This window comes from Brienomyrus brachyistius, unplaced genomic scaffold (genome assembly GCF_023856365.1).
Source record: "Brienomyrus brachyistius isolate T26 unplaced genomic scaffold, BBRACH_0.4 scaffold123, whole genome shotgun sequence".
NCBI classification, from domain to species: Eukaryota; Metazoa; Chordata; class Actinopteri; order Osteoglossiformes; family Mormyridae; genus Brienomyrus; species Brienomyrus brachyistius.
This window is the reverse complement of record NW_026042398.1, coordinates 146,633-158,739: the sequence shown is the minus strand read 5'-3', so window position 1 is coordinate 158,739 and position 12,107 is coordinate 146,633. Positions and strand designations below refer to the sequence as shown.

At 46.8% G+C, this 12,107-nt stretch overlaps 1 protein-coding gene across 3 annotated transcripts; it reads right to left on the bottom strand.

Annotated features, from left to right (window-relative positions):
- Positions 1-485: 485 nt before the first annotated feature.
- On the bottom strand, positions 486-5,252 carry LOC125727878 (T-cell surface antigen CD2-like). 3 transcript variants are annotated; one of them, XM_049004866.1, is made up of 4 exons: positions 5,210-5,252; positions 3,763-3,859; positions 2,184-2,471; positions 486-2,008 (listed from the first exon to the last, which is right to left on the bottom strand). In XM_049004866.1, the coding sequence occupies exons 2-4, from the start codon at positions 3,809-3,811 to the stop codon at positions 1,638-1,640; spliced, it is 708 nt and encodes a 235-aa protein (XP_048860823.1). In that variant the 5' UTR covers positions 3,812-3,859; positions 5,210-5,252; the 3' UTR covers positions 486-1,637. The 3 variants fall into 3 exon arrangements, with proteins under 3 accessions (XP_048860823.1, XP_048860822.1, XP_048860825.1); XM_049004865.1 differs by lacking the exon at positions 5,210-5,252 and adding an exon at positions 4,845-5,189; XM_049004868.1 differs by lacking the exon at positions 5,210-5,252 and adding an exon at positions 4,296-4,834.
- Positions 5,253-12,107: the final 6,855 nt, after the last annotated feature.

The window sequence follows — 12,107 nt, the reverse complement described above, 5'->3', positions numbered from 1 at the left end:
CGTCTGTGCATGTGTGTGTCTGCATGTGTGTGTCTGCGTGTGTGTGTGTGCATGTGTGTGTCTGCATGTGTGTGTCTGCGTGTGTGTGTGTGCATGTGTGTGTCTGCATGTGTGTGTCTGCGTGTGAGTGTGTGCATGTGTGTGTCTGCGTGTGAGTGTGTGCATGTGTGTGTCTGCGTGTGAGTGTGTGTGTGCGTGTGTGTGCATGCGTGTGTCTGTTTTGAAAGGATCAATACACCTATATAAGAATGAGTTACATGATATACACCAATACACGGTATGAGTCCAGATGTCTTATGCTTGATGCGTCACTTGCCCCACACAAGGTGAGTTAAATTAGTCACAGAAACATCTTTGCTGATCATAACTGTGTAGATCACACATGGTGTTCTTGGCAATTAAAACCTCTTGTTACTGATCTTGTGAGAGTATAAAATGACTTTTTACCTCAGCTGGAATTTATCTACAGTGAGGCTGACGTATGGTTAATAACTGAAAGATACATAAATTACATTTATTGGACAGGAAGACATTTTTATCCAAAGCCACATGAATATGAAGGGGAAAATCTGTTATGGCCATATGGTTGTAATGAACTTAAGGTATGTTACAAGGCTGTGTTTCGGCCTACTACACACATGTGTGTGACTTGATACATTACGTCAATTTACGTTATTTACATTAAATACAAAATATACATGAACACTGTAATCACAACCATTCAAGAGTAAGCCAGCATTCGCAAACGTTCTTAAAGTACTGTGTCAAGAACAGAGATAACTGCAATGAACAAGACAGACATCCGAGTAGCACTTGTTTACCTTAACCCTTCCCATTAAGATGTAGCATTTTCTCAGAGAAATTTAAGTCAAACAGACATTATATAACAGTAGCATTACCCAGATAGAAAGTAACACCTTCCTTTAAGCACTCATTCCATATCATTACACTGTTATATAAAACCCTAACATTAATTAATAGAGGTGGACTTTTCCCATGTATCCAACATAAAACAATTACTGCAAAAATAACTTCAAATAGTTGCACATTATAGATAAAAACTTAGCAGACAGCAAAAAATCCGCCATACTAAATAAACAAAAATGCTTCTGTCACTTCAATGTCTGTCAGTGGACGTGCAGCCAGGCCTGTCAGTGGACGTGCAGCCAGGCCTGTCAGTGGACGTGCAGCCAGGCCTTTCTCATGCGTACCAACAGCTCTCCCACCTCCACCCTGATCAGCAAGCTTGACCAACGGCAGCCCGCGCTTTGGTTAGCGTATTATTGATGTTCCTCTAATTTCTCTTTCGGTTTCAAAAATACCTCCGATGGCCCCCTTTACTTATCGGTAAATATGGATGGATAATGCGAGAAGATTCCATGCAGAAGGGTGAACAGAAAGTTGTAAGTGGGGGCGGGAGGGTTGGATTTTATTTAAGTATATTAGTGGAGATGGGTTGAACAGAAACGTAAGAATGAAATTAAAACAGAACTTTTTTTGCCATTAGTGTGGAGGAAAAAGGAAACAGGCTGTACCGCCCACACACAAGAGCACAGGAGAGGAAAACAGAAGCTAAATGGACGGCTTGCTTACCTGACAGACCCCCCTACAGATACAGATTATTTTTTCTATCGAATTTAGAAATATGTCATTAAGAGACAGCAGAAGACAGATAAGAGGAGGAGTGGTTTTAGCCAAGGGGTAGGAAGGTCATAACCAGACGGAGTCGACTGCTGAGTCAAGGTGGAGATAGTGGGACCCAGGCCACCACACTTAACAGGAACACTGGGGCTTTTCTCTTGGCTGACCTCATTCCTTGCTTTGCAGGAGAATGTATCCCCGGATGCCAACTTCCTGTCCACTGTGAGTGTTTCCCCGTTGTCCCCCTCCACCGTGATGTTATTGCGAGTCCACTCGAAAGTCACTCTGCCTGGCCTCTTCTCCAAGTAGCAGGTAAGATTCAATTGCATCCCACATCTGTAGTTCACCGTAGGCTCTGACACCTTCTCTAGGAGACATAAGGCCAAAAGGTCACAGTTAAAGAGTAATGGAATTAAACATGCTGCTCAAGGTACCACATCACTCAACCCTCCAAGAACTCAAAGCTGTTTCAAATCCAGCTTGTGAACCAATATGCTGCCTGCTACCCAGTAATTCTAGAGAAAGTGCTCCCTCTCACTTACCCATGACACACAGGGTCACAGATGATTGCCTTACTAGTTCTCCATCTGAGTTATAGACTTCCACCTGATAGCTCCCCGAATCATGTAACTGTAAGCCAGTGAGTCTCAATGAGCCATCTGGCATCATGCTGCTTTCCTGGCCTGAGACGAATCTTTGCTTCTTCCTCTTAAGGATGGTGGTAGCGTTGTGCTTCCATATCAGTTCATCATCCTTCTTAAAGTCTGGGTAATTCAGTGGGAGCGTCACTGCTGCCCCCGTCGCTACGGTCATGCACGATTCTTGGGTTCCTGAGAGAGGGACGACCCAATCACCTTGCAGTCAGAAAACAGCATGCCCTGCATTCATGTATTGACTAATAATGACATTTGTGAAGTACTGATTAGCAGACGATCACACAGTAAAACATCATCATTAAGGATGTCACACATCCCGGATTTACTCTAAACTCTTCCCACCAGGAAAGTGCTTCAGATCAATCCACACATGTACAGACTGAAAAACAGACTTTTTCCCCAACAGCCATAAACCTGCTGAACTCTGAATTTTCTAAGTGTAAGATAACTTATTGTACGTATTCAGTGAGAGTGCATACACTGTGTACTGTTTATTAATGTGTGCAATATGTGAATAATTTATGTTGGTGTACATTGGTGCAATATCATCTCTGCTGGTTATTCTCTACTGGTTAGAAATCAGTTTCAACATTTAACATTGTATATGGCATCTTTCCAAATACTTTGACATATTTCCTACAGTTATTTTACTTTTATTTTTTACCTTTATTTTTTATTTATTAATGCACACGATCAAGTAAATAAAAAAAGGTCACACTTTGCTTCAACATGGTTTTATTGAACATAACACAGACACGTTTCAGCCTGTCGAATTCCTCTGTGTTTTTTATGCACCTTGGGGTTGTCATAAAAGTAATTTCATTGCGTAATACAATGACAATAAAATGCTTGAAATTCACTTCTCTGTTGACTTTTTCTAGACCAGTGGTCCTCAGTCCTGTTCCTGTCACCCCCCACCAGAATATTTTCATTCCAACCCCATCTTAATCAGGCTCATATTTTCCTTAATAAGCCAATAATGAAGGTGGCAGGTTGAAAGCAAGGTGGTTTGGAATGAAAACACTCTGGCGGGGAGGGGAGGGGAGCAGGCCAACAGGAACAGGATTGAGAACTACTGGTGTAGGTCATGGATCCCCTAACTTTTCAGCCCTCGACCTCTGAATTAACCCCCATTTTGTTGATTGACGGGGGAAATCCTGCTTGGTACAGTTTATAACAATGACTGGTTGCAGTTATGGTTAAAACTGAACACACAAAGACGCAGAAGGATGAAATATGCCTCTACTTCCATATCTGTTACCTCAGACCTTAAAGATTCCAGCACCGGTTATTCTGTGAAAGAGGTAAAACTGCCTTTCAAGCTGGACCCAGCAGCAAGAGGCAAACTGATCACAGTGTGTGACTGTCGGCCGGCGCTTATTTCCGTCCCGCATTCAAACAAATCCGCAACCTGTAACTCCGCTCTCAGCTCAATAAGAGAACAAAGTAGCTTTCTCACACTTACCTTGGATGTCAGCCACAATAGTGAGGGCAATGAACACTATCTTCCACATTCTGCAAGTCTCCTGACTTCTGCTTCGTCCAAATTCAGAGCTGCTGAGCTAATCGAGTACCAGTGATGAACCCCACATAGGCGTGCATGAGAAAAACTATTTAGTACTGACACCCACATCCTGCATTTTGCTCGAAACAGGAAATAACTAAATTTTTAAAAAGTGGGGAAAGACACACATACAAAGCTAAAGTTATTTAAAATATGTTTAACAGGCTATTTGATTCTTTATCCATTGCGACATGCACTTGAGGGTCAGCCAGTCCCTGGGGAAATTGGGCTGTGCTGAAATGACTGTGCCAAACATAGGAATTGAACTGGTGACCTTTCGATCACAAGCACAGCATCCTAACCCAAAGAGTTACGTATCACAATAAAAGATTCAAAACAGTACAGCCATCTTCCATAACACTGACACCTCAAGAAGCACAGCAAACACCACTGAAAAAGAAAAGCACCACTTTACACCAAAAAGGGCACAGTACCTTTCAAACCTTAGCTAAAAACGATTGTGAATCTCATTCTCTAATTCAGGTCCATTTCGCGCAAATTTGCGACACTTTCCGCAGTGTTAGAAATAGAAATGCGGCATCATAAACTAAATCCATGAGTGAGGAAAATGGGGGATTCGTTTTTATGAAGCTGCTGTTCTTTCAGTTTCTTCAAATTTCCGTATTTAACAAGCATCTATGGCTCATCTATGGCTTCCTTGCCCGTCTTTCAGACTCAGAATGCGATTTTTATCCTGGAGCCAATCGCTCCTTACGCCACAGTGCTAGATTAAGGTATTATTGCGGTATTCGCCAACATATGCGTAATCATTCGATTTAAGAAAGCGATGTTCTGTTTTTAAATTACCTATATTACATATTGACTATTAGTAATACCTAATAGGTTAAATACTAAATAGATCCTAACCTAGTAGAGTACAGTGCCACTAATCATTTCCTGTATCATAAACATCCAAAAGAAACACGTATTAAGTTAGTAAGTGCATCATTTTTTATGTTCATCGACAATGAGGATCTGCATACCGGAGTGACTTGTCTTTGGGGTCCTAAAAGACACTGATGGATGCTGTGCAATCTTCGTGCAAGTTTGTCTAGATTGTGGAAAACCCCCCTGAACTTGCCCGGTTAAGAGTTTGCTATATGCATCCTCCGCACACACGCACACCTAAAAATGACTCGAATAGAAAAAATATATATGCTGGGTAACCATGGTGAAACAAAAGGTCATCCGCCCCGTTTCTGGGAAGCCAAATTCCTCTTTCATCTTTCTGTCTGAGTGTGCACGACTTAAAATTGAACGTTTTCAGAAATTTAGCATTCAGTCATAAGTGATGAGCATTTCGGGTCCAAAAGCTATAAATCCAGACCAAGATTTTGTTTCAACCTACCAGTGGTGTTTTCCTGAAATTCGATCGATCTTGGCGAATATCGAGCGAGATAACGAATGACGTAAGCAAAGCAATAGCGAGGTCTCCGTAGTTGGCTCCACCCCAGCCTCCGCCTAAGAAAATCCCAGGATGTCAATAACTGGAAAGTCGATCCCACGTATTTCAGTGATGAACTATGTTATATGATTGTCACACCAGACATATGCAGGTGTAAACCATAATATACAATAATTAGAAAAAACAACAAAAGGACACCAAAGCAACCAAAATTTGTAAACAATATAAATTAACCTATTTGTTCAAAATATAAAAACGGTCTCAAAATGTTTCTTCCTTATAATGGTGAGCATCAGTAAGAAAAGGTTGTGACACTTTTCAAAAGAAGACTTAAAACAACTTATTGAGGAGGTGGTCAAAAATATATTTTAATAAAATAATTACTGCAATGTTGTGCAGCATGATATACATAGCAAGAATAGCACAACAGCATTCAGGGGGAAACCTTAATGCTCCCAAGGACTTGTGCAGGCACCAGAATTACATCTTTCACATGCACAGAGCAGTGCCACAGTTTGACGATTCAACACTGGAATCAGCAGGTATTAGCTACGCGGATACCTGCTGTCTCCCAATAACCAGCCTCCAGAAACACACTGTCCTGTGTCCTGAGGGGTCTATTGCACCTACAATACAATTTTAGTGTCATGCAAGGCATCCCCTCCTGCTAGACATTGTATGTAGTTGTGTGCATGGTGCAACAGAAATGTGATAAATGCATGCACTGTTGCAGGACACAGCAGCTTTGCAGGAGCTATGTGCATCACTTCTGATCTGCAAGAATCCAGCTGTAGCATACAAACAGAGCTGTCATAAGCTGCAATGTGCACTTATTAATCTTCCCAAGTCAAAAGATGTGACTGAACTCATAGCAAGTTTGATTGATTAGCTTTCCAGGGTTGTTCAGAATGTATGAATTGGATTGTAAATTGCCTTGGCTACACCCTGTAAGATGCTGAAATGACAGTAAGAAGAATTAAATTCATTTCAATTCAATGCAATTATACAACACATGAATGTCATTTAATCTAGCAAAACATAAATAATTACATAACAGATTTGCTTTCAACATGGTAAATGTATATATTGACCTTATATGTACTAGTGAGTGAACTTATTATTTGAATGATGTAAGATAATAGTTGTGTAATTGTTTTTGCCTATTCTAACAATATGCATTTGGTTTATGTCAGCCCTCTGCGTACTTTTCCATGTTATTTATTTATTATTTTTGCATTTTTAACTGTTTATGTGTGTTGCCATCTGTGAGGAGTCTGCATCTAGTAGCTTTTTCTGTGGGCTGTCAGATGGACAGGGTTGTGATAGTGTTACTTTTATGACTGTATCAAGTGCTCTTTCACCATGTAACATAAAATGACAGTTAAATAATTTATTATATGGCCAAAACTTCAAATGTTTCATTCATTATGAATAACAGTAACAGGTACAGACTTTTCAGGCTGGTGCTCCAACATGATAACATGGCCGGCGGGAACTTTTTGCTGCCGTAAATATTCGTGATCACGTGGTGGGGGTATGGGCGGGATTCAATGTTTGCTGTTCATGTTATGAATTTGATTTTTAATGACATTCCCAAGTCAATTCTGAATGGTGCACGTCCCTGTTATGTACTGAAACGGTATACAGGTGTTACAATAACGAGCCCCGTTTGCGCTAATTTATAGTCCCCGTTTTAGTTTTATTTTGCAATATTGGCCTCTTATTATACTATCAGCATTTTTACGTTGTCCAAAAAAAGAGTGTCAATGACTTTTTTCATTTGTTTTGGTCGATCTGTGTCTCTGTGGACAGGACAATAGCAAAAGCTCAAATAAAGAACGACATAGAAAATACCGAGTGGTTCGGAACACTCGTAAATCTACAAACGAGATAACGAAATACTTTAGTTACGAAGGGCTTGGGGAAACGCGTGCTAATTAACGATCGATCTTATATACTATAGGTAACGAACTACTTAGCTTTACGAAGCTTTCGGGAATGTCCACCACTGGATGGTAGAAAAAAAAATCTTGGTCTGAATTTGTAGCTTCTAGACCTGAACTTCCGAATACTGTCAGCCAGCATTATCCGTCTTCCAAGCATGGCACATGAGGCAGGTCACACCCTGGACGTGACGCCAGGCAATTTAGAGCTGCCATTTAGCCTAAATGCATGTCTTTGGACTGTGGGACAACCTGCGCACAGGATGGATGCCATATGCATGCGTGAAACAGCATGTTCGCAGGCATTTACTAAATGCCCAGTTTTAGTTCGTTTAAAATCTGCCTCCTTTTGTGAAGTCTTCGAAGCTCCTTCGTATGTCATTTTTTTCCAGTAATACTATCCTGACGCATTTTTCTGGTGTGACATGGGTCGATCGGGGAGGGTTTTTCTTTCCTCCTGTTTTCTCTTATTGACCTTTTCAAGCGAGCAGCGGTTGAGTTCTTGTATTAATCATGTGTAAGCCAGGTAATTACAAAATGTAACAGGCGCAGCCCTAGAAGGGTGATTTGATCCAGTAATCTCCTTTGTATTAAATCACCTACAGTATTAAATTACATGTGAAATGGATGGATGAAGGGAGGGATGGAGGGATGGATGGATGGATGGATGGATGGATGGATATCCAAAACTGTATGTGCTGCAGGGCTCATTGTGGACCTAAATTGTATCTGAGCTACAGGGCTCAGTTTGGACCTGAATTGTGTCTTGGCTACAGGAGTCAGTGTGAGTCTGTACTGTGTCAGAGCTACAGGTATCAATGTGGATATGAACTGTGTCTGGGCTACAGGAATCAGTGTGGGTCTGAACTGTGTCTGGGCTACAGGAATCAGTGTGGGTCTGAACTGTGTCTGGGCTACAGGAATCAGTGTGGGTCTGAACTGTGTCTGGGCTACAGGAATCAGTTTGGACCTGAATTGTGTCTGGGCTACAGGAATCAGTGTGGGTCTGAACTGTGTCTGGGCTACAGGGCTCAGTTTGGACCTGAATTGTGTCTGGGCTACAGGAATCAGTGTGGGTCTGAACTGTGCCTGGGCTACAGGAATCAGTGTGGGTCTGAACTGTGTCTGGGCTACAGGGCTCAGTTTGGACCTGAATTGTGTCTGGGCTACAGGAATCAGTGTGGGTCTGAACTGTGTCTGGGCTACAGGAATCAGTGTGGGTCTGAACTGTGTCAGAGCTACAGGTATCAATGTGGATATGAACTTTGTCTGGGCTACAGGAATCAGTGTGGGTCTGAACTGTGTCAGAGCTACAGGTATCAATGTGGATATGAACTGTGTCTGGGCTACAGGACTCATTGTGTCTTGTTCACAGGATCAAGAACCAGAGCGACAAACTCGCCTGACTGCTCGTGGTGTTTGGGGGTCCAATGTGGCAACATCTATTTAATATCCATCCATCCATCCATTATCTCCCGCTTAATCCGGAGTCGGGTCGCGGGGGCAGCAGCCTCAGCAGGGAGACCCAGACTTCCCTCTCCCCGGCCACTTCGTCTAGCTCCTCTGGGGGGACCCCGAGGCGTTCCCAGGCCAGCTGAGAGACATAGTCTCTCCAGCGTGTCCTGGGTCTTCCCCGGGGCCTCCTCCCAGTGGGACATGCCCGGAATACCTCCCCAGGGAGGCGTCCCGGAGGCATCCTGATCAGATGCCCGAGCCACCTCATCTGGCTCCTCTCGATGCGGAGGAGCAGCGGCTCTACTCTGAGTCCCTCCCGAATGACTGAGCTCCTCACCCTATCTCTAAGGGAGAGCCCAGCCACCCTGCGGAGGAAACTCATTTCGGCCGCTTGTACCCGCGATCTCGTTCTTTCGGTCACTACCCAAAGCTCATGACCATAGGTGAGGGTAGGAACGTAGATCGACTGGTAAATCGAGAGCTTCGCCTTTTGGCTCAGCTCTCTCTTCACCATGACAGACCGATGCAGCGCCCGCATGACTGCTGACACCGCACCGATCCGCCTGTCGACCTCCCGCTCCATCGTTCCCCCACTCGTGAACAAGATCCCGAGATACTTAAACTCCTCCACTTGGGGGAGGACCCCATCCCCAACCCGGAGAGAGCACTCTACCCTTTTCCGGCTGAGAACCATGGTCTCGGATTTGGAGGTGCTGATTCTCATCCCAGCCGCTTCGCACTCGGCTGCGAACTGCTCCAGTGAGAGCTGAAGGTCACAGCTCGATGAGGCCAACAGAACCACATCATCTGCAAAAAGCAGAGACCTAATCCTGAGGTCACCGAACCGGACGCCCTCAACGCCCTGGCTGCGCCTAGAAATTCTGTCCATAAAAACTATGAACAGAATCGGTGACAAAGGGCAGCCCTGACGGAGTCCAACCCTCACCGGAAACGAGTCCGACTTATTGCCGCCCATGCGGACCAAACTCTGGCACCGGTCATACAGGGACCGAACCGCCCTTAAAAGGGAGCCCGGTACCCCATACTCCCGGAGCACTCCCCACAGGACCCCACGAGGGACACGGTCGAATGCCTTTTCCAAGTCCACAAAACACATGTAGACTGGTCGGGCAAACTCCCATGAACCCTCCAGAACCCTGCTGAGAGTATAGAGCTGGTCCACTGTTCCACGGCCAGGGCGAAAACCACACTGCTCCTCCTGAATCCGAGGTTCGACAATCCGGTGGACCCTCCTTTCCAGGACCCCCGAATAGACCTTACCAGGGAGGCTGAGGAGTGTGATCCCCCTGTAGTTGGAGCACACCCTCCGGTCCCCCTTCTTAAAGAGGGGGACCACCACCCCGGTCTGCCAGTCCAGAGGTACTGCCCCCGATGTCCACGCGATGCTGCAGATGCGTGTCAACCAGGACAGCCCCGCAGCATCCAGAGCCTTGAGGAACTCTGGGCGAATCTCGTCCACCCCCGGGGCCCGGCCACCGAGGAGCTTTTTGACCACCTCAGCGACCTCCACCCCCGAGATAGGCGAGTCCACCCCCAAGTCCCCACACTCTGCTTCCATATTGGAAGGCGTGTCGGTGGGATTGAGGAGGTCTTCGAAGTACTCCCTCCACCGACCCAAAACGTCCCGAGCTGAGGTCAGCAGTGCACCATCCCCACCATAAATAGTGTCGATGCTGCACCGCTTTCCCGCCCGGAGCCGCCGGATGGTGGACCAGAATCTCCTCGAAGCCGTCCGGAAGTCGTTCTCCATGGCTTCACCAAACTCCTTCCACACCCGAGTTTTTGCCTCAGCGACTGCCAAAGCCGCATTCCGCTTGGCCTGCTGGTAGCCGTCAGCTGCGTCTGGAGTCCCACAGGCCAGAAAGGCCCGATAAGACTCCTTCTTCAGCTTGACGGCATCCCTTACCACCGGTGTCCACCAGCGGGTTCGGGGATTACCGCCGCGACAGGCACCGACCACCTTGCGGCCGCAGCTCCGGTCAGCCGCCTCCACAATGGAGGCACGGAACATGGCCCATTCGGACTCAATGTCCCCCGCCTCCCCCGGGATATGGGAGAAGTTCTGCTGGAGGTAGGAGTTGAAACTCTCCCTGACAGGGGATTCCGCCAGACGTTCCCAGCAGACCCTCACTATACGCTTGGGCCTGCCAGGCCTGGCCGGCTTCCTCCCCCACCAGCGGAGCCAACCCACCACCAGGTAGTGATCGGTTGACAGCTCCGCCCCTCTCTTCACCCGAGTGTCCAAAACATGCGGCCGCAAGTCCGACGACACGACTACAAAGTCGATCATCGAACTGCGGCCTAAGGTGTCCTGGTGCCAAGTGCACATATGGACACCCTTATGCTTGAACATGGTGTTCATTATGGACAGTCCGTGACGAGCACAGAAGTCCAATAACAAAACACCGCTCGGGTTCAGATCGGGGGGGCCGTTCCTCCCAATCACGCCCCTCCAGGTCTCACTGTCGCTGCCCACGTGAGCATTGAAGTCCCCCAGCAGAACAAGGGAGTCCCCAGGAGGAGCGCTCTCCAACACCCCTTCCAAGGACTCCAAAAAGGGTGGGTATTCCGAACTGCTGTTTGGCGCATAAGCGCAAACAACAGTCAGGACCCGTCCCCCCACCCGAAGGCGGAGGGAGGCTACCCTCTCGTCCACCGCGGTAAACCCCAATGTACAGGCGCCCAGCCTGGGGGCAATAAGTATGCCCACGCCCGCTCGGCGCCTCTCCCCGCGGGCAACTCCAGAGTGGAAAAGGGTCCAACCCCCCTCAAGGAGACTGGTTCCAGAGCCCAAGCCGTGCGTCGAGGTGAGTCCGACTATATCTAGCCGGAACTTCACAACCTCGCGCACCAGCTCAGGCTCTTTCCCCATCAGAGAGGTGACATTCCATGTCCCTAGAGCTAGCTTCTGCAGCCGAGGATCGGACCGCCAAGGTCCCCGCCTTTGGCCGCCGCCCAGATCACCTCGCACCCGACCCCTATGGCCCCTCCCATGGGTGGTGAGCCCATTGGAGGGGGGACCCACGTGCCTTGTTCGGGCTGCGCCCGACCAGGCCCCATGGGTGTAGGCCTGGCCGCCAGGCGCTCGCCATCGAGCCCCACCCCCAGGCCTGGCTCCAGGGGGGGGCCCCGGTGACCCGCGTCCGGGCAAGGGAAACCGTGAATCCAAGATTTTTCTCATCATAAGGGGTTTTTGAGCCGTACTTCGTCTGGTTCCTCACCCAGGACCTTTTTGCCTTGGGTGACCCTACCAGGGGCATAAAGCCCCAGACAACATAGCTCCTGGGATCATTGTAACACGCAAACCCCTCCACCACGATAAGGTGTCGGCTCCAGGAGGGGCATCTATTTAATACTTTTACATGTATTCTTTTAAAGCAACTTTGTGTTATATGAAGATCAAAAATTTGTAAAAGCATCTA

Bases quoted from the DNA above. Each gene is read 5' to 3' on its own strand.
- LOC125727878 (XM_049004866.1), bottom strand. From the start codon at position 3,811: ATGTGGAAGATAGTGTTCATTGCCCTCACTATTGTGGCTGACATCCAA. The intron at 2,472-3,762 runs GTAAGTGTGAGA...TCCCTCTCTCAG, and splicing joins TATTGTGGCTGACATCCAAG to GAACCCAAGAATCGTGCATG. The intron at 2,009-2,183 runs GTAAGTGAGAGG...TATGTCTCCTAG, and splicing joins TGTGACCCTGTGTGTCATGG to AGAAGGTGTCAGAGCCTACG.